Genomic DNA, 22086 nt, shown 5'->3' with positions numbered 1-22086 from the left:
TCAAGGTCTCTCTCCAAGTTCTGGAAAGATTTCTTAAGCTCCTCTAATTCCTGCCCTTGTGCACACACCTTGGTGGTGGTGCTTAGCATGAAGAGGAAGTTCTCCCGGTCTGCAGTAGGAGGACCAGAGTTGAGGCTCTTGATGCAACTGGAGATCTGAGGGAGCACTTTAAAGAGCCAGACCTGACTAGGCACAGTGACTTACGCCTCCAATCCTAGCTACTGAGAGTCTGAGATTGGGAGGATCACAATTCAAGGGCAGTCCATGCAACCAGTTCACAAGACTTTTTCTCAACCAATAAAAAGCTAGGTCCAGTGGCACATGCGTATCTGCAGGAAGCATAAAATAGAAGGACCCTAGGTCAGACCAACCTAGGGGGAAAAGTGTCTCCCTATTTGAAAAAATAATGAAATTACTAGGAACTGGGACATAGCTCAAATGGTAGAGCACTTGCCTAGAAAGCATAAGGCACTGAGTACAAACCTCAGTTACCACCATACAAAAAAGTGCCAAACATGGTAAAAATGAGGTTTATTTCTGCCATCATTATCGTTGTCATTGGGAGAAATAAAATAGACTCTGGCTTAGCACAGAGAATGTACGATGTCTAAAGGAAGAAAAGAAGCACCTGCAGTACATTTCTTTCTATGAGTTCCTCAGCGGAAAGCTGAGTGATTAGAAATATTCTATAAAGACTTCCAGATAGCCTTTGCAAGACATGGAAGAGAGCAGAAATCATTGACCTTGGATTAGATCTTCAATGTCAACCCCCTACACTAACCAAATTACTAATTGTTCCTTCCCTCTCCACCAACATACACCAACAAAATACCAACAATTTGTAGTAAGCAAGCCAACTCCTGATGAGCAGGTTCTTGTGACAGAAGGAGTACTCTGCAGTGAGTGGAGTATAGCACCTGAAAGAAAAGGAGATGAGATACAGAGAAACATGCTGCTTAGCTGATGGGGGAGCTCAGAAAATAGATCAAAAGAGCATCTAAAAGGCCCAATAAAGCTCAAAGTGTCTCAAATTCTAGAGGCCAAGCTAGCTGTGGGGCAGAAGCACTTCACAGTGGTCAGAAAAGGTCAATTCTGAAGATACTGGAGGATGCTAGGGAAATAGGGCTGGGGAGAGAAATGGTCAAAGAGAGGTTAAGTGAGACCAAAGTGGAAGCCAGTATCTGATTCCTGTATATAAACTGAGCTAGTAAACATGCTGAAAATACCTATGCTACAAGAGAGCACCATATAACAACATACAATCCTAATTGCTGCTATTTAAGTTAGAGAACAAACTGCTGGGCATTGTGGGTAGTACTACAGAACCAAGAAGGGAGGTGGGCAGGAAAAATGCTTGCAGAGTATTCTTTAATTAAGGTTACATTGGACGATAGAAAAAATGCATATCCAAGAAGAAAGAGAAGTCTGAAAATGGACATCCCATTTTTAAAATTGCTACCTGATCTTTGAAGAAAATGTATTTAGAACTGGGAGCCAGTGGCTCATGCCTGTTAATCCTAGCTACTCAGGAGCCTGAGATCTGAGTACAGCAATTTGAAGTCAGCCAGGGCAAGAAAGTCTGCAAAACTCTTATCTCCAATTAACCATCAGATAACCAGAAGTGGCGCTGTGGCTCAAAGTGGCAGAGCACTAGTGTGAGCTAAATAGCTCAGGGACAGTGTCCAGGCCCTCATTTCAAGCCTTACAACTGACAAAAAAAAAAAAGATTTTGCCAAGGGATGTGTGCAATTATTTTCTTATTTGGTGCTAGTACTGGTGCTGGAGCTTGAATATGGGGCCTGAGCACAGTCCCTTAGTGTTTTGCACACAGTTGCTGCTCTGCCACTTGAGCCACAGCTCCACTTCCTCTACTCTCCTAAATTGGTTAAATGCAATAAAAGATGCTTTAAAAATGAGAATTTCAAGTGTAATAGAAGCAAGATTAAGTAAGACTGAAAAATTTAGATACTTTATGTGGAAAAGTTTCTGCCTTCACCCCACCTATAGACCTGGAGATAGAACCCAAAGTCCCATGTATATAAGTGTTCTACTACTAAGCTACCTCCTCAGCCCTTAAAAATGCTAATTATGGGGCTGGGAAGGTGGCTCAGGGGTAGAGCACTTGCCTTGCATGCATGAGGCACTGGGTTCGATACCTCAGCACCACATAAGCAGAAAAAGCCAGAAGTGGCGTTGTGGCTCAAGTGGTAGAGTGCTAGCCTTTAGCTGAAGAGCTGAGGGACAGAACCCAGGCCCAGAGTTCAGACCCCATGACCGACAATAATAATATAATAAAATAAGCTAATTGTGAAAATAATAACTACCCCTTGGTGAATGCCTATAGCGTGCTAGACATAATGGTAGATGCTTTGAGAATATTCTCTTTTAAGTTCACAATCACTGGATATTGCTATCTCAATTGTATGGATGAAGCTCTTAGGGGTTAAAACTTGCCCATGATGTTTATGCCAAAAAGATCTTGTTTATCATGTACTATGTAACCAAGCCATGATTAGCTGTACATGGTTTCTACAAGAATCAATTGTAAAGCACTAAAATCCCACAAACAACAGGGAAAAAGTTGGCAATATCTTTTGAATTTCACAAATTAACAGCATCTTATAAGTTATTATTTGTTAAAGTCTGATGGGTAAACTATGCCAGCTTACCCAAGTTGTATTGAAGTTATAGGCAATGAAGACTTTCATCTCTCCTAGTACTCCAATGCCATAGCTTTGGAAATATTTCCAGAAAAAAAAACAAAACTTAGTAGGATGATCTCACTTTGTTCAGTAGAAAATAGACTCACTTATTAGCAAACTGAGTCAATTTTTTTTATTGCTTTTTGGCAATCTTTAAAAAAAATAAAATAAAAGCTCTTGTTTACTTGCCCAGAGGAGCTGTGTCCAGCTCATTGGAGGAAAAAGTGATATCACTGTCACAAAATACAATCTAGGTCCCTTAATCCTGCCTCTTTTGATCTCAAAAGGTGGTAACATTCAGTTCGAGCTCACTCATCTGTAAATTGCATCACATTATCTCTGAGTTATTTAAGAAGCAAGCTCTGTTTGGTTCCAGGCATTTTAACCTGCTAAAGGCAAGAAGAAGGGTTCACCACATAGTTTCAAAGGTCTTCCACTCACCACCCCTGCCAGAGAAAGCAAAATGATCGAACCCATCGGGAATCAGTACGTGGTGGCCAGGCCAGTGTATTCATTAAACACTTTTGGAGAAGAACATAAGAAGAAACACAGACATCACAAGACATTTCTAGATCATCTCAAACTGTGTTGTAGGTAAGAATTATTATTTTTTAAGATACTAGCATGAGAAATAAAGTCCTGTTTTCCTAAATGTCCTAGCTTTCAAGCTCTCCTTTCTGGCTCTACTCCATAGTCCAAGAAATCATTTCATCTTTCAGTTTCCAACTCCCTGCCTGAGTTAGAAAACTCAGGTGTTTTAAACAAACAGCATCTCAGCTATCAACACAGGCTTTCCAAATTGCTCAGCTCACAGACAAAGACACAGGCAACTTCTTCATTGAAGTGCTGCACAGTTCAACTGAGGATGACAAATATGTTCTAATAATTAAAGAAAAGCTGGCATTTTTCTTTAAACAAATCCTTTTGTGGTGACCAGGAAGTTGACGTGGGCAAAGAGATGAATGCTAGTGGGAGTAAAACTGCTAGTTTAATCTGTAATTTGTTCTTATCTTTACCAATTTTCCGCCCACGATCGAGTACTAAACTTAAAACTTAATATTAATTGCCTGACCTGTGGCTTTCAATATTTTCAGGTGTTCCCCACAAAAGGTCAAGAGAATTGCCCTGTCTTTATTCCCCATAGCATCTTGGCTACCTGCATACCGGATAAAGGAATGGTTGCTCAGCGACATTGTTTCTGGAATCAGCACTGGGCTGGTGGCTGTACTTCAAGGTAGCATTTTCTTCTTTCTTTTCTCCTCTCCTTTCTTCTCTTCTCCTCTCTCCCCTTCTCTTTCTTTTCTCCTTTCCCTTCCTTTTCTTCACTTTTCTTAGGAATACTTACATGCCATAAAATTCAGGCTAGAGTTCTAAGTTTTGTAGATTATCTTGTGCTCAGGAGCAACCCCAGGATCTCACGGGCTGGACATGCATTCTACCACTGAGCTATACCTCTAACTATTCTTCTGATGTTTACAATTGTATTTTTTAGTATACTCAGTAAGTTGTGCATCCAACCCCACTAATTCCATAACATTTTCATATATATATATATATATATATATATATATATATATATTATATCCCCTCACCAAAACACAAAAACAAAAACAAACAAAAATCCTTTGCCTACTGACAGACATTCTACATTGCCCACCTCCCTTCCTCCTGTCTCTGTGGCTTTCCCTATTTTGGGTGTTTAATATACATGCAATTGTACAATATGTAGAACTCAGTGTTTGATTCCTTTCCCCTAGCATGATGCTCTTCAGGCTTATCCATATTGTGGCACATTGTGTAGATAATGCATTAATAGCCACACTTTCTGGACATTTGAATTATTTTCACATGGAGGCTATTATGATATTATGAGCAACAGTATTATGAGCAATTGTTTCCAACTTGTGGTGTAAACCTATATTTCAATCAGTTGGTTCTATCTCTAGGAGTAGAATTGTTGGGTCATGCAGTAACTATGTTTATTCACTTGCAGTACTGCCTAATTATTTTCTAAAGTAACCGCCAGCATTCTGTGCCCAGTAGCAGTGTGAGAGAATTCACATTTCTCAACATTCATAATGTTTAATATCATACATCTTTTATTTTATTATTGGGGGGAATGGCCATTTAAATCCTGGTGTGTGTGTGTGTGTGTGTGTGTGTGTGTGAAATTGAACCCAGGGCCCTGCACATATGCCAAGCAAGCTCTACTATTGAGCGGCATCTCCAGGCCTTTTTGCTCTTTTAAAAATTGGGTTGTCTTTTTCTTGTGAAATTGCAAAGATTATTTATATATTCTGGATTCTAAACTCTTATCCAATGAATACTTGCAAACATTTTCTTCCATTCTATGAGCTGTCATTTCACTTTCTTAATAGTATACTTTGTACGTTTTATAAACTTTTATTGTTATTATAAAGGCAATATACAGAGGGGTTATAGTTACAAAAGTCAGGTAATGAGTACATTTCTTTTTTGACAATATAACCCCTGATAGTGTACTTTGAATACAGTTTTTTAAAATTTTGATAAAGTCTTATCTATTTTTTGACTGTGTATGCTGTGTCATTTCTAAGAAACTATTGTATAATCCAAAGTCACAAAAATTTACAGCAGTGTTTTTCTCAGAGTTTTATAGTTTCTGTTTCCATATGTATCTTTTCTACATTTAATTAAAAATTGCTTTTAAATGTGCAATCTTAAATACCAGAATAATCTAATGAGAATTTCTACGATTCCCTTGCTTGTGTTATAGGTTTAGCATTTGCTCTGCTGGTCAACATCCCTCCACGCTATGGGTTGTATGCAGCCTTTTTCCCAGTCATAACTTACTTTTTCTTGGGCACTTCAAGACACATATCTGTGGGTAAGTCAGTTACTGGACTGATTCATGCCTTTGTTGCTTTTCTTAAAGTGAATTATATTAGCTACATATTGTATGGATTCCAAATGGTGCATAGCCATGGGAAGAGTCATTGTTTCCTGTAAGGATCTGGGATTTGGGGGGAAAGAGCTAGACTATGCATGACACCCTTTTTATATGCTACCCTGTGGTTGAAAGACAGCTTTGCTTCAGGAAGGCACATACTGACCATAATTGCTCTCTGTCAATCAGGTCCATTTCCAGTTCTCAGTATGATGGTTGGAGCAGTGGTTACAAGAATGGTCCCAGATGCAAGTACCAATATGGACTTGACTAATAGCTCAATGAGTAATGAGTCATTACTGGAGGAGAAGAAGATAATGGTGGCTGCGTCTGTCACAGTCCTTTCTGGAATCATCCAGGTGAGCACTTTCTCATATAATCACTGCTGAGATCTGCTTGTCCTGAGTGGTAAAGATATTTCTGGGTTGTTTTTTTCTCTCTCTCTCTTTCCCCAGCCACTCTTCTTATCTTCTTTTTGGTTTATCATTCCTTTGTTTGCCTGTGAGAAGTATTTTTTTTAAGATCACTTACCACAACATTAGAAGTGTGGGTAAGGAGCAGATCCACATTGCAAAATGAATGAATGGAGTTTAAGTCAAAGGAAAGTCGAAATTACAGGAGGCCTATGTGATAAGAGATGAAATACCAAATTTAATAAAACATCTTGGAACTGATACAGTCATAAAACATAACTATCCACAGGTAGTATTGACACTAATGGGTTTGGATTATTTTCTTCTCTAATTCCCCAACAACTAGAACGTAGTTGGAAGGTAAGGGGTATTGCAGTTATCTATATTTAAGATGTAGAGTAAACTTAAGAGTATTATGGTGGCTCCAAAGTCTCACTCCCAAGACACAATATTGACACCATCTTGAATAATGAAAATATCACAGTCTTTAAAAGGTGTTGCCCATTGGGTAATCCAAGCTACTCAGGGAACTGAGATCTGAGGATCACAGTTCAAAGCTAGCCCAGGCAGGAAAGACCATGAGACTCTTATTTCCAATAAACCACCAGAAAACAGGAGGTGGTGCTGTGGCTCAAAGTGGTAGAGCTCGGGGCTGGGAAGGTGGCTCAGTGGTAGAGCGCTTGCCTTGCACGCATGAGGCCCTGGGTTCGATTCCTCAGCACCACATAAGCAAAAAGAAAAAAAAGCCGGAAGTGGCGCTGTGGCTCAAGTGGTAGAGTGCTAGCCTTGAGCTGAAGAGCTGAGGGACAGCGCCCAGGCCCAGAGTTCAGGCCCCACGACCGGACCCAAAAAAAAAAAAAAAAGTGGTAGAGCTCTTTTTGCTAATGGCTAGCGCTCTACTACTTTGAGCCACAGTGCCACTTGTTTTCCTGGATATAAGTGTGTGTCCTATTGACAAACCATTGGGTCACTGGTTTCTAATACATTTCTACAACCAAGTACAGAAAGGAAATCAACTGCTTTTTGCACAGCCACAGTTCTGTCTGTACTTTGGACACAAGAGGGGAAAGAGAGGCCAATGCCCAGGGATGGAGAAACCACTCAGTTCAATTTACTGCAAATGCAGATACTTTGGAGGGGGGAATTATCCACTCTTGCACGCCAGCTAGGACTAAGCATTTCTGATATTGAATATGCAGTCATGTGATTCAACCCAAACAAGTCATTTGCTGGAATATGAATGGGCACTCACCCCATGCATGCCAGGGCAGTTAGAAAGTATAACATAAAATGACATCTGCAAATATATGAGGGCTGATGATAGATAAGATCCTGCTATAAAGAGCTCATGGTGAGTCCTTAAAAAACAATCACCAGACCTAAAAATAAAAGGGGAGGTCTAAGTCTAATAGTTTGTGGGGGCATATTGGACTTATGGCTTATTTGAACATTGTGTAAAATTCAACCTGGGGGGAGTGGAATGGGAGGAGAAGAGAGGTGAATCTGAATGGGAGGTGTTCCAGGAGGCAGACACCTCAGCTTCTTCGAGGTATGCACTTGAAAGCTAAACATTACATTTTGAATCATTCCAATTGCTCCTGCTTTGGTTTGCAGAGATGTATTCTTAATCTACCCTAACAAAAGCTTTTGTCTTCTCCTTCCAGTTGGCTCTGGGGGTCTTGCAGATTGGCTTTGTAGTCATCTACTTATCTGAGTCCCTAATCAGTGGCTTCACTACTGCGGCTGCCATTCATGTTTTAGTTTCCCAACTCAAATTCATGCTGCAGCTGACAGTCCCAGCACACACGGACCCATTCTCAATTTTCAAAGTGAGTATCCCATTCCCTTAAAACTATTGAAACAGTTGGACACTGATAGCTCACAACTGTAATCCTAGCTACTCAGGAGGCTGAGATCTGAGGATCACAGTTTGCACTTAACCCTGGGCAGAAAAGTCTATGAGCCTGTAATTTCCAATCAACCATCAAAAAGCCAGAAATGGAGCTGAGGTACAAATGGTAGAGCACCACCTTGAATTCCCAGGACAAATGAAACTCACTATTGTATTTTTTGGAGAATTTCTGTTTGCTGAGGGGATCACCTATGATTTCCAAGAAACCAATGCATTCTGAATTTGAGTTACATGAGTAAAAGATTTGAAAAGAAAAACAGAGATGAAGATACACTTCTGTTAAGGTTGACTCAAGTATTTTCAAAGAGGAAATATATAATCAAAGTATATCAGTCAAACCTTTGCTGCTTTGTTTTAAGTTTTAAATTTTTTCCAAAATCCTATTTTGAAAAATACAATTGGTCATTAGCTTCTGATGTTTTCCTATTTCTCAAAAAGTAAATTAGCCACTAGGTAGATAGGGAAATGATCTTCAATTTCTCCAGAAGATGAAAAATAAAAGGCTTAAGAGAGAGCTGGGGAGGTGGCTCAGTGGTAAAGCGCTTGCCTTGCATGCGTGAGGCCCTGGGTTCAATTCCCCAGCACCACATAAGGAAAAAAGCCGGAAGTGGTGCTGTGGCTCAAGTGGTAGAGTGCTTGCCTTGAGCTGAAGAGCTGAGGAACAGCGCCCAGGCCCAGAGTTCAGGCCCCACAACCAACAAAAAAAAAAAAAAAAAAAAAGGCTTAAGAGAAAAAATTACAATGTAACTAGTTTTGCAGATTTTAGTCGGCTTTATTTCCAACTGTAGAATCTAGCACTAGAGTTCAAAATATTTCACTCCACAACAAGGCCTGATTACATTTACAGTGGGAGTAAAAGAAGTGATAGAGAGAAAACAGAAGTGAGGTACAGAGACAGCAGTACCCATTACCGTTCATTTGGATGTGGTTTGAACAGCTGGACATTTGCAACTAGCTGGGTCAGTTGTTTGTTTCATAAGTAAGTTACATTCTGTTTATGCGGCAGGTTAGGTTATTATGTAAGGAGAAACTTTAGGCCAAATTAAAATATGTGCAGAGTACTTTTGGCCAATTTCTCAATTTTGAGAAGATGGATTAAACTTCGGGCATTGATATCACCATTCCCTGTCACCATCATAAATGAGCTGATTTGATCTCAAATCCCACTGGAAAATAGTAAGATGATAGACTTGGTAAGTTTGCAATCAGAAAACAAAACAATAGGAAAAAATTTTGTTAATGCAGGTTATTTCTAACTTCTTCTCTTTCTCCTTGCCATTATGAGTTAAAGCATTTATAGGCTAGTTCATACTGGAATCTCTTGTTTTGTAATAAGAGGAAAGAAACCTTTTGTGTTTGGTGGCCATATCTGCTTCCTTAAAGTTTTGGCTTGGTTATGTCTTTGGCATGAGGGAGTCCAGTGAGTTTGATACGGTCTGTGGGGACCTCATTCTCATTCAGTGGACATTATTTTGTTTCACAACTAGTAGTGTGCTCAGCACTTGTATCAAGACAAGCATTGTGAGTGTGAGATAGAAGCTGCTCTCTCATCTGGTCCTGAGCTACTGCAGGAATAGGGGGTTCTTCTGGAACCTAGTTTGCGCCTACTTGAGCTGTCTTGGTTCCCTGATATAGTACTTAACCCACTTCAAACAGAAAACAGCATAGTACAATTCAAGAAACCAGTTTCCAGAAGCAACCTGGAGAATCAGCTACAAAACGTAAGGGGTCTAGATATTTGAAAGACCAGAATGTAAAGGAATGGATGCTTTTTTAAAAAATCTGAGACTATGGGCTGGGAAGGTGGCTCAGTGGTAGAGTACTTTCCAGCATGAGGCCCTGAGTTCAATTCCTTAGCACCACATAAGCAAAGAAAGCAGAAATGGCACTGTGGCTCAAGTAGTAGAGCGGAACTGAGGGACAGCGCCCAGGCCCAGAGTTCAGGCCCTACGACTGACAAAAAAAAAAAAAAGTCTGAGATTAAAAGTTATTCACTGGGCAAAATAGCAGTAATGATTGTAAAATAAAACAATGGCAAAGAGATCTAGGACAGAAGACATGTGTTGTAAAATCAGGGAAAGTTTTCCACAGAATTTGACACTAGCCAGAGAACTTCTGCCCCAAAATGACAGAAGCACCTACACTGCTAATTCCCCCTTGTCATATCACCACGCTCAGCACTACAATTTCAGAACTCATCGTTCATGGAAGCAGAATTGCAACCATCTATGCTAGTCCGTTTGTTTTTATTTTCATCTTCTTGGAGGTATTTGTGTCCAAATTATGTACTAATATAGGACTTTGATAATTTTTTTTGTTTGTTAACTTGTAGGTTCTAGAATCTGTATTCACCCAAATACAGAAGACTAATATTGCAGACCTTGTTACATCCGTGATTATCCTGTTGGTTGTATTTCTGGTTAAAGAAATAAATCAGCGCTACAAAAGCAAACTCCCAGTGCCTATTCCCATCGAGCTCATCATGGTAACTGACCATCTCAAGAATGGGTTTCACAATCCAATGTCTTTATGTTAAAAGCCCTTCACCATGCATAAATCAGGTTTTAGTATAATTTTTCTCTTCAGCCAAAATTGAATAACTTCCTATTATGAGGTGGGTTTTTTTCTTTCCATGTCACAGGAGGGGGGTGAAGTGACATCAGACAATAGATTGATTCATTTGAATTAGAGCTGAAGGCTTCCCATCTCAATAGCAAACTAGAATTACCCTGAACTTATTTTTTAAAAAATTAAATAAACATTCAAGCTAGAAATTATTCTTTCAGGAAGCTAAGGTGGGTTTGGGCTGTGGTATGTTTGTGTCAAAGTACCCTTGGCTGCATCTCACAGTTGGACATTTTGCTACCTTGCAGACCGTCATTGCAACAGGTGTATCGTACGGCTTTGACTTTGAACACAGGTTCAACGTGTCTGTGGTGGGAGAGATGAAAAGTGGGTAAGTGTGTCTCAGGTACTGGTGTCTCTCAGCACTGAGCAGAGAGCAGTGAGTAGTACTTACAGGACACATCCAGCCCAGCTCAGAAACCCTTGGCACCTTGCATGCATAGAGGAGGCTCCGTCTCTCAAGGAAGCAGCTGCAAAGAATGATGTTGTTAATATCAGGAAGTTTCTCCTGTGGAACAACTCACAAATGTAGACAAGCAAGAACTCACACAAAAGGCAAACTTGGGAAAGTAGGGAAAGCAGAAGAATAGGTTCAATAAATCACTCCTGCTTATAAAGAAGCATCAGCTGAAATCAGATTTCCTTGTGCATAAATTACTGTAAACAGTAGTAGTGCTTTGTTTGAGGTTACTGGAGCCAAGTTCCAAAAGTTCAAAAGAGATACTGAAGGTACACCGCTTCAGCAACCCAGATAGGGACGCTCTGTCCTTTCCCATGAGCAAATTCAAAACAAAGCCAAAGCCTCTTTAACTACCATCAAAGGATGGGAAGCCTAGTTTGTTCAAGAAATTTGAAAATGTCTTGCATTACATTTAGTGGATTCAGAAGGGAGTTTGAGAAGGGAGTTCTGCTTTCTCTCTCTTCTTACTATAGATCAGTCTCTTGCAACTTATTTACCAAGGAAGGGAGTTGCCCTGTAGTGAGGAAGGAAGGAAGGAAGGAAGGAAGGAGGGAGGGAGTGAAGAAGGCTGTTCTTCCCCAGGCTTAATTTGAGAATTCTAGACTATATATATATATATATATATATATATATATATATATATATATATAGTCTTAAAATGCTCTACAAACAAAACTACAGACAAAAGTTTTTCTAGATGCTCTGTACCACACGATGAAATTCACCATCTTACTCTAATTTCTCAAAAAGCTTATGAGCATATAAATTCCATCATTTCTGTTTAGTATTATATGAATCACTGAAAACCAGTAAAATCCTTAAGAAAACATGTCAATATGAAGATCCAAACAATAAAATGCTGCCTATGCTGTATAAATTTGCTAAATCATATTATTAAATTACTATTGAATATACTCAAGCCAGGCACTGTGACTCATGCCTGTAATCCCAGATACTCAGGAGGCAGAGAATAGGTGAATCAAAGTCAGAGGCCAGCTTGGACAAAAACTTAGCAAGAGGGTTTGGAATGTGACTTAGTGGTAGAGTGCTTGTCTAGTATGCACGAAGCCCCAAATTCGATTTCTCAGTACCACATAAACAGAAAAAAAAAGTTAGCAAGACCCACATCTCAATCAATCAGCTGAACACAGTGGCACATACCTGTGATGCCAGCTACCTAGGAGGAATAGGTAGGAGGACTGAAACTGGCTCAGATAAAAGTTTGAGACACTAAAAAATAACAAAAAAAGGACTGGGCGAATAGTTCAGGTGGTATAGCGCTTGCCTATCAAATGTGAAGGCCTGAGTTCAAACCCGGTGCTGTTAAACCAAATTCGCTTTAAAAGCAGATATATAAGAAGTGGAGGCATGGCTCAAGTAGTAGGATACCAGATACAAATGCTGAGCTAGGAAATGGGGACCCGAATTTAGGTCTCAGTCCTTCCTTCCTTCCTTCCTTCCTTCTTTCCTTCCTTCCTTCCTTCCTTCCTTCCTTCCTTCCTTCCTTCTTCCTTCCTTCCTTCCTTCCTTCCTTCTTTCCTTCCTTCCTTCCTTTCCTCCTTCCCTCCTTCCTTCCTTCTCTTTCTTTCTTTCTTTCCTTGTTTCCCTTTCTTTCTTTCTTTCTTTCTTTCTTTCTTTCTTTCTTTCTTTCTTTCTTTCTTTCTTTCTTTCTTTCTTTCTTTCTTTCTTCCTTCCTTCCTTTCTTCCTTCATTCCTTCCTTCCTTCTTTCCCCTCTTTTTTTCTCTGTCTCTCACACATATACACACATACATACCACAAGCAGATTTGTGAATGGTTTCGATCTATTTTTTTTAACCAGTCCTGGGGTCTGAACTCGGGGCTTGGGCTCTGTTTCTTAGCATTTTTTTGCACAAGGTTAGTGCTCTACTACTTGAGCCGCAGCTCTCCTTCCTTGTGAATGGTTTAAAAGCAAAAAGAAATTTCTCTTCAGATCTTTGTGTGTTCCACTTAATGCACTGCAAACATTATTTTTAAATTTAAGAACCTGTGAAGCAGAAACTAGGCTGAAACTCTTGTCTACTTTCAGTGCTTCCCTCCATCCTGAAAGTTTCAAATGGTTACATTTTATTTAAAGGTCTAAGACATAAACTTCACCAGAAAAACAACATGAAAAATCAAAGAGGATCTTGTCAGAAGCCGAAGCATTTTGACAATAAATGTTAAGCTTAAGATCACTGAGTGATAATCCTAGAGAATTTATTTAGTAAACACACTCATATCAGCGGGCCTGTCTCCAGGTGTATGGGGCTGGGAAGTAGCTAGTTCATATTTTCTGATGACACTGCAGAGAGGCAGTAGAACCTAGTAGCTAATTCATGGATTCTAGAAGCAGAGTGTCCTCGCTTGACTTCAGATTCACTTCCTGACCCTTAGCAAAAGACTGACCTCAGTACCTCAGTGGACTTAGTTGTAAAAATGGGGCTAAAAAGAATAGTTCTTAGATGGAATTCTTAAAAGATTCAGAGAGCCTATCCTATAATTAGTGTTTAAATCACTTTACTACTATTACTAATTTACTGCTTAAGTTACAAGACATTTGATGTATTTTTTTGTACTGGTATTGGGACTTGAACTCAGGGCCTCATGCTCTTGCTGAACTTTTTCACTTACAGTTGACCTTCTGCCACGTGAGCCATACCTCCAGTTCCAGATTTTTGCTGGTTATTCAGAGATAGAAGTCTCATGAATTTTTCTGCCAGGGCTGGCTTGGAACCACAATCCTCAGATCTTACACTACTGAGTAGCTAGGGTTATAGGCATGGGCCACCAGTGCCTGGCAGTGTGCTTTTTTACATTATTTTTTTTTTCTAAATGATCATCAAATAGGTATGTTAAATTTCTGGTGATTGCAAAATAAATATTGCCAGAAGATAATGATTATTGATTACTGCTAATCTGCTATTGTGCATATGCCACCTTAGAAATTATTTTGTGATATTGAGCACACTAAATATAAATAAGGACCCAGAGGAAGTGCCACTTGAGATAGAAAAGGAAACATGGAGGATACACTTAGATTACATGGACACTCTACAGTAACAGTGAGCAGATACTTCAACGTTCACGGGGTTAAACAGTTCACACATTATTTTATTTGACCCTCATATAAACTGTAAGAAAAACAGAACAGGTGTTATTAGCCTCCTTTACAAATGAGGAAACTGAGGCTTACGGTAATGAGAAGCAGAAGCAGAAAATGAAGTCCCCATCATACCATTCTGTGGTGTTCAGAAGTTAAAAGTAAAGACTAATAGTAGGGTACTAGCTATTTTGCTGTAAAATACCAACACTAATTGTATCGCTGAAAGATGTGTTTAAAAAACAAAACAAAACAAAACAATATTTTAGCTAACTTGCCAATTTATGGTGTCAGCAGAATGTAGAAGCATAGTATTTCTTCAAAACTAGAGCTTAAAGGAGGCTCACACCTGTAATCCTAGCTACTCAGGAAGCTGAGCTCTGAGGATCCGGGTTCAAAGCCAACCTTGGAAGAAACATTGAAGAGACTTTTATCTCCAATTACCAGCAAAATGCCCAAGTGAAAGCGTAGCTCAAGTTGAGTATGAGCTGTGAGTGAAGAAGCCAAGTGGACGTGCAAGGCCAGTTTAAGGGCCAGTGCCAGCACAGAAAAAATATAATAAAAAACTAGAGCTGAAAATTCATGATCAAAGCTGTGTATAACACATAGAACAGCAATGTAGTAAAAGTGGGCTATATACAATTGGCCTACTTTGAACAAACATTAGGTCTGATGCAGATGTTTATAGGAGCTGAACATTTTAGTAAATTAAGATGAGTTTGAGGGCTGGGAAGGTGGCTCAGTGGTAGAGCGCTTGCCTTGCATGCTCAAGGCCCTGGGTTCGATTCCTCAGCACCACATAAGCAAAAAGAAAAAAGCCGGAAGTGGCGCTGTGGCTCAATGGTAGAGCCTTGAGCTGAAGAGCTGAGGGACAGCGCCCAGGCCCAGAGTTCAGGCCCCACGACCGGACCCAAAAAAAAAAAAAAAAAAAAAAAAGATGAGTTTGAGACAGACAATATATTTTTTGCAGGTCCTGGGGCTTGAACTCAGGGCCTGGATACTGTCCCTGAGCCTCTCTGGGCTGAAGGCTAAGCTCTCTACCCCTTGAGCCATAGTGCCACTTCCTGCTTTTTCTAAGTGGTTCATTGTAGATAAGAGTCTCATGGACTTTTCTGCCCAGGTTGGCTTTGAACCAGGATCCTCAGATCTCAGCCTCCTGAGTAGGCAGGATTAAAGGCATGAGCTCTTGGCACCTGGCTAGATGGACAACTTTTATAATGAAACTTGGAAATATATTTAACTACTCTCACTTTGTGAGAGCCCTGAAGTGTACATCCGTTGTCAAGTTCAAGTTCCTCTACCACTGGATTATTTTAAATGAAAGCCACTCTCCATGGGGCTATGGCTGACTCCAGCAGATCTGTGAAATGCAGGGTAAAGTCCAAGGCCTACCTGTTTGGTGGGGCTTTTCCTTGAAAGGTTATATGATCAATGGAGAGAAGGCTTTATTTTACTTTCCTTATCTTAGAATTGTGTTTGCACAAAGAGCCCCATCTACAGATAACTATAACGTCTTTGTGAGTGATACTCTGCAATGGACTCAACAGAAAACATGAAGTTATAAGGATATAATTGTACAATCATAACGTTGGTGAACCCACATGGTAAATCCAGTGTATCATTATCATTGTACTGGATTTAAAATCTTTTATGACATCTAGGTAGCATAGCTTTTCCCCATTTAAAAAGGCCAATTCCAAAGTTTTCAATAGGGACTAAGTTCTTATAAGTCAAACTCCAAGGTAAGACACAGCTCCAAGTTGTGTCACATAGTTGTGTCTCTCACTAGGACATTCATTGACTTGCCCAGTAAAAAGGATTTTACGCTCAAGTTTGATAACATTTGGATTTGCTAAATTTCACTTTCAGATTTCATCCCCCTATTACACCTGATGTACAGGTTTTCCAAGACACCATAGGAGACTGCTTCGGCATTGCTATTGTGGCCTTTGCAGTAGCCTTCTCCGTAGCCAGTGTGTACTCTCTCAAGTACGATTATCCGATTGATGGCAATCAGGTAAGAATACAACCTATGCGGAGTCTACAGGCAATTTGAATATCTTGTGCATATCATATTCTTCTATATGAAAATGCGGATGCTTCTAAGAACATTTTTTGTTTTCCTGTCAGGAGCTAATAGCTTTGGGAATGAATAATATATTCGCTGGATCATTCCAAGGATTTGCAGGGAGTACAGCCCTCTCCAGATCAGGAGTTCAGGAAAGTACTGGAGGGAAAACACAGGTATTTTGGTGTCTTTACTACCCCCGTCATCCTAGCATTGATAACTAGCAAACCCAAGTGAGGTCAAGCGCAGATTGTCATGAGCATTGTTTGGTCTTCCCAGGTCGCTGGGATTATCTCCGGTGTCATCGTGTTGATTGTCATTGTAGCCATTGGATTTCTTCTACAACCACTACAAAAGGTAGCCCTCCTCTCTTCTGCATTACATCTGTCTCCTTGGGGTGAGAAATCAAGGACCCTGGCTTTCTAACTTTGAGAGCCTAAACAAACAAGGGAAAATGAAGTAATGATGAAATCTCAGGTACTCTCTTTACTCAATATTCTATGGGCCAAAAATATTGCCTTTTTCTTGGCAGTGTTGTATGAATGTGAGGAATGCAGATGGCCCAACTACCTTATCTACTCTGGGTTCTGCATGTCCGTGGCTCGGAATATAATTAATGCTTAAATAGGAGGGTGCTCTGGCTTTGCAGCTTCAACCTGGAATGACTGAAGTAAGATTTTTCTTCAAGGTCAAGGTAATCAGGCTCTCTATCTAATACAGAGAGTGGTGCTACCAGCCACAGATTTGTTAGGAATACTCCTCCCAGCCACTCCTAGAGGTCTGGTTTGACTCCAAAACCAACACTATCAGCCTACAGGATGGGAGCAAACAGGAGGACACAGGCCTGTCCTCCTGATCCTCGGACTTCTCTGTCTATAACTGTGAGGGTCTAATTTAATGCATTATAAGTTGCTGTGCATCCAAATCATATACATATATATATATGTGTGTATATATATATATATACATATATATTTCAGATCCTGGAAAACATTTAATCTTCAAGAAACCTGATGATGATAAATATAAGAACACTGTTCCCTGTGCTACAAGTCTTACTGAATTCTCTGTATTTTTAAACTGGTATTCATTTATATACCATTTTCTTTTTAAAGTTACTAAAGACTATATTTCTCCCAAAGTGATTTTTAGTCTGTTGGGGAATCGAATTAGCTGCTTAGATAATAAATTATGGGAGTTACTTGTGAAGTTAGGAACCAGTGGCTCATGCCTAGAATCCAAGCTACTCAGGAGATTGAGATCTAAATATCACAGTTTGAAGCCAGGGAAGTCTATGAGACTCTTATTTCCAATTAATCACCAAAAAGCTGCCAAGCCAAGCTATAGTTCAACATGCTAGTCTTGAGGGGGAAAAAAAAGCTCAGAGACAGCACACAATCTCTGAGTTCAAACACCAAGACCAGCACGCACACATACACACACACACACACACACACACACACACACAGAGTTACTTGTGAAGATTCAAAATACCCAAGTTAGCTAAACATTGTTCAAGGTATGAAAATATAAGGTATGTTTGGTTTTCTTTATACACTGTGTTTCATAATGTGAAAGTAGTAGCTGTACAAATGTCTTGTTCCATACAGAATGGATTGGTTCAAAGGGCAGGTGGAGGAGATTCCTTCCATTGTGTTAGAATTCAAACAAGGATTTGTATGCTACTTACCTCAACCATGAGAAGTCCCACAAGCTCAATTATGGCATTCTAGCATGTAAGAACTGGAAGCCAGATAGGTATGGCAGTTGGGTTTCTAATCTAGACCTCAATGAAGTCACCATTCAAAGGTGTCAACATTGTGACTTCTTAAGGTGTTTAAGGTGTTAGTACTGGCTTGGAGAATATTAATTCATCAGATCATGTATCCATTCTTGGAATACTACTATTACTTCATTTTTCTGTGCCACTCCTGGGGCTTGAACTCAAGGCCTTAGCTTTTTTGCTCAACATTGGCTCTCTGCCACTTGGGCCATACATTCACTTCCGGCTTTCTGCTGGTTAATTGGAGATAAGAGTCTCATGAACTCTTCTGCTCATGCTGGCTTCAAACTGGGACCCTCAGCCTCCCAAGTAGGATTACAAGTACCCAGCTTTATTCCTAGAATAATTTTTTGTCAGTCGTGGGGCTTGAACTCTGGGCCTGGGGGCTGTTCCTGAGTTCTTCAGCTCAAGGCTAGCACTCTACCACTCGAGCCACCGCACCACTTCCTGTTTTCAGGTGGTAATTTGAGATAAGAATCTCACTGATTCCTGCCTGGGCTGGCTTTGAACCCTGATCCTCAGATCTCAGCCTTCTGAGTAGCTAGGACTTTACAGGCATGAGCCACCAGCACCCAGTTTAGAATATTTCTTAAGCACCTTCTGTAGGCATTCATCATTATCTCTGCTGCATCTGGAGATACAGTAATGTGAAAAGGACAAATAGGATTTGTGCTCTCCCACAGAGTACACTTACAATTGGGATGCTCATCAACAAAGGCTAGAATTCTTATTCCAGGGCATTGTACTCTGAAAGCTTTATTTTCTTTCTAATTTTTTACAAAGGGCAAACCTTATCTCCTCAAATTTAATGAGCATAGACTGGCTCTGCTTAGGAAGAATTCACTCCAGAACTTACATGCCAAAGGATATAAGATCTGCATCTCTCTACACCAAGTTACAGACTCTTAAATATCATCAAATCACCCATAGCATAATCACAGGAACAGTTCAACCCTTGCTGGGGGACAGGTCAGAGTCCCAGATCTGTGTGTCTTGCCTGGCACACAGGAAAAGGGCGTATCCTTTGATATACTCTGAGGCCTACTAAAGGCCTGCTTATCTGTAACCTTCACCTTTGCTTCTATATGGTTTATTTGATTAACGTAGAGTACACCTGGTATTTATGTCTTTCACAGTCTGTCCTGGCCGCTTTAGCACTTGGAAACTTAAAGGGAATGCTGGTGCAGTTTGCTGAAATAGGCAGATTATGGCGAAAAGATAAATATGATTGTGTAAGTAGACCCAAAGTATGTGAAAAAGACAGAAATCAGGATGGCAGTTTAATGCTGATGTCAAATAAACTTTTATCTTGTAAGCTATGTGAACTTTTGTTTCTATGTATCTATTTGAAATTACTTTCGTTCATTTTAGTTACTGTCCTTAAATTGCACACTCTAGTGATCATTCTTTGGGATATTTTGTGTGTGTATGCCAGTGCTAGAGCTTGCACTCAGGCCTTGGGCGCTGTCCCTTAGCTTTCTCATTCAAGAATGACATTCTTCTTGAGCTGCAGCTCCACTTCTGGCTTTTTGGTGGTTAGAGTGAGAGTCTCGTGGACTTTTCTCTCAGGATTGGCTTTGAATCACTATTTTCAGATTTCAGCCTTCTAAGTAGCTAGAATTACAGGGTGAGCCACTGGTGCCTAGTTCTCTGAGATTTTTAGGATAGGCCTCAGCTGCACATGCTGATCCAGGCCTGTAATTCCAGGACTTGTGAAGTTGACACCAGAGGATCTTAAATTAGAAGCTAGTCTGGGCGACATAGTGAGACCTTGTTGCAAGATAGATAGATAGATAGATAGATAGATAGATAGATAGATAGATAGATAGATAGATAGATAGATAATGGACAGGCTTCTATAGGTAGAAAATGTTTCTCAAAATACTCCTGTAAGACTTCCTTAGATCTGTTTTAACAATTCTTTCAGTTATCCTTCAAACCTCAGAATCTCTCAATATAAGGATTTATATTACTTCGCTTCACTATGTAGTATATAAGTTATAAAGATCCTGTGAAGAAGTTAAATTCTGAACATTTATTCCTTCGGGAAATACTCCTTTTGGACTGTTGTAAAGGCCAATTCTTATGTCTTCCAATGAGAAGCAGAGTCCATAATCTAATCAGGGTCAAAGTCTGGGTGTAAAAGTCCTTGTCGACATACCCTATGGTACTTAGAGAGCATAAAGTAATAAGCTACACTTGGATAACTTTAGTTCCTGATAGAACACTTTGGGAGGTTTTAACTCTCTTTTTGCATGCTAAAATTTTCATAGAGTGGTAGACATTAATTAAATCCAACAGCCCAAGAGAATGATTAGGCTCTTACTTAGTTTGCTGGATTTTGATGGGGAAGGAGATTTTTATCTTTTCTTATTTTTGTTTTTGCAGAGCTGGGGATAGAACCCAGGGCCTTTGTGCATCCTAAATGTAAATGCTCTAACACTGATCGACATCCTAGTTTGCTGGTTTTAATGAATGAGATAGCTCTGGAATTTTTGCTAGGACAGATAGGCTCCACCCATTTCCATAAATTGTTCAGGGATTGGGTTTGAAATGAACACATTCTCTGTGGATCCTTTTGGGTGTGTTTGTGTTTCAGTGACCCAGAACTTGAGCCCATAGAAATGACCTCTTGAGACAGGTGTATTCCTGGCCCAGGATTAACAAACAAACAAACAACAACAACAACAAAAAACCTAACCTCTGTTTTTAGACCTAGAAATCCACACTTTCCCATGGTTCTGGGCCTAAACCATTGTATTTTACACATGTTGTTACAGCTAATTTGGATCATGACCTTCATCTTTGCCATTGTTCTGGGACTTGGCTTAGGCCTGGCAGCAAGTGTGGCATTTCAGCTCCTGACCATCGTGTTCAGAACCCAATTGTGAGTGTTCGGTGTTCTGCATTCTAGCAGGCTTTAGCTTGTACAATCAGAAGATAAGCTAAAAAAATTGTCACTGATCATGAGAAAAGTGGATTCGCATATCTTTAGGATTGGCCCCTATAGCGTTCCTCAGATTGCTCACCTCAGGGCCTCGAAGGACAGTTGAACAGAACAGGCCAGCATCAGAGCACCCATCCAGGGAGAGCTGCTATTGTTCTGTTTCCGGCTTTGACACCAATGCAGAGAAAGTATATAAACCTCTGTGCCTGTAACCTACTTGTCAACCACAGGTACTTCTGTTTTAAGCAAGTTTAATGTCATTACCTTAGCCTTGTTAAAGAGGAAGATACATTTGCTGAGAAGACTGTAAGACCCTCTAGGAACAGGCAACTGCTATTTTTGTAGGTTGTTAGATTGCCTTCCCCCTTGGGAAGCTCAGAACTGGATCAGAGAACTTCTCAAAGGCCCTTCGGGTCCAACTTCCAGGTCCGAAATGCCACAAAAAAATTAAATTGATTCCTTAGTCCTTGCATCTTTAAATCTTTATCAGATAATACTACCACCATGTGGTCACTCGGCCTATGCTGGGTTATTACTGTGTGATTACAAGTAGATAGATACATAGCTGCCTGGAAACTGAGTTCTAGAACAGAAGTTGTTATTGTTGTTAAAGTTATGCCTCAACTGGCACAATATACTGGGATTGAAATATCTTGGTATTGCTCTTGCACTCTCGTGCATTTATATTTTTATTGGATTTTGTTATTGTGGGCCTATCACACATAGAGATGAGCCTAAAGGTCGTAAGTCCTTTTACCTCTCCAGATGCTTATCTATAATGTGGTCATTATACTGCCTCACTTTGATATTCAGACTCAATGTGCCCAAAGCTACAGAAGTGCTTTGTAAAAGGTGATGTTCCTGTTTAGGAGCTGTGGGATGTCACAAAGCTGAGCAAAACAGTGTGCTTGCCCTCTAGGCAGGTCTCTATGACATGACAATCTGCAACCATTTATGTTTCAAAAAGTGAGACTGTGTGGATGTATGTGCTAGAAGGAAAGTCAGTGTTAGCCCTGTTAGGCCTAACAAATATGCATAAGTATTTACTTACTGTTTTTTGTGTTTCTTCCCCTATAGTCCAAAATGCAGCACCCTGGCTAACATTGGAAGGAGCAACATTTATAAGAATAAAAAAGATTATTCTGATGT

At 40.0% G+C, this 22086-nt stretch overlaps 1 protein-coding gene across 1 annotated transcript in view; it reads left to right on the top strand.

Annotated features, from left to right (window-relative positions):
* The first annotated feature begins 3165 nt into the window (after nt 1-3165).
* Slc26a3 (solute carrier family 26 member 3) overlaps nt 3166-22086 on the top strand; it is a 30905-nt gene continuing 11984 nt past the window's right edge. Inside the window, exons 1-13 of the mRNA XM_042684714.1 lie at nt 3166-3296; nt 3797-3936; nt 5458-5568; nt 5818-5987; nt 7706-7870; nt 10286-10438; nt 10827-10909; nt 16009-16156; nt 16270-16383; nt 16487-16564; nt 19127-19222; nt 20771-20877; nt 22015-22084. Of these exons, the coding sequence (XP_042540648.1) occupies nt 3166-3296; nt 3797-3936; nt 5458-5568; nt 5818-5987; nt 7706-7870; nt 10286-10438; nt 10827-10909; nt 16009-16156; nt 16270-16383; nt 16487-16564; nt 19127-19222; nt 20771-20877; nt 22015-22084 (1566 nt within the window). The remainder of the gene's footprint in view (nt 3297-3796; nt 3937-5457; nt 5569-5817; nt 5988-7705; nt 7871-10285; nt 10439-10826; nt 10910-16008; nt 16157-16269; nt 16384-16486; nt 16565-19126; nt 19223-20770; nt 20878-22014; nt 22085-22086) is intronic.

The sequence above is a fragment of the Dipodomys spectabilis genome, unplaced genomic scaffold, assembly GCF_019054845.1.
Source record: "Dipodomys spectabilis isolate Male_0828 unplaced genomic scaffold, ASM1905484v1 ptg000089l, whole genome shotgun sequence".
Taxonomy (NCBI): domain Eukaryota; kingdom Metazoa; phylum Chordata; class Mammalia; order Rodentia; family Heteromyidae; genus Dipodomys; species Dipodomys spectabilis.
This window is presented reverse-complemented; position numbering and strand designations above follow the sequence as displayed.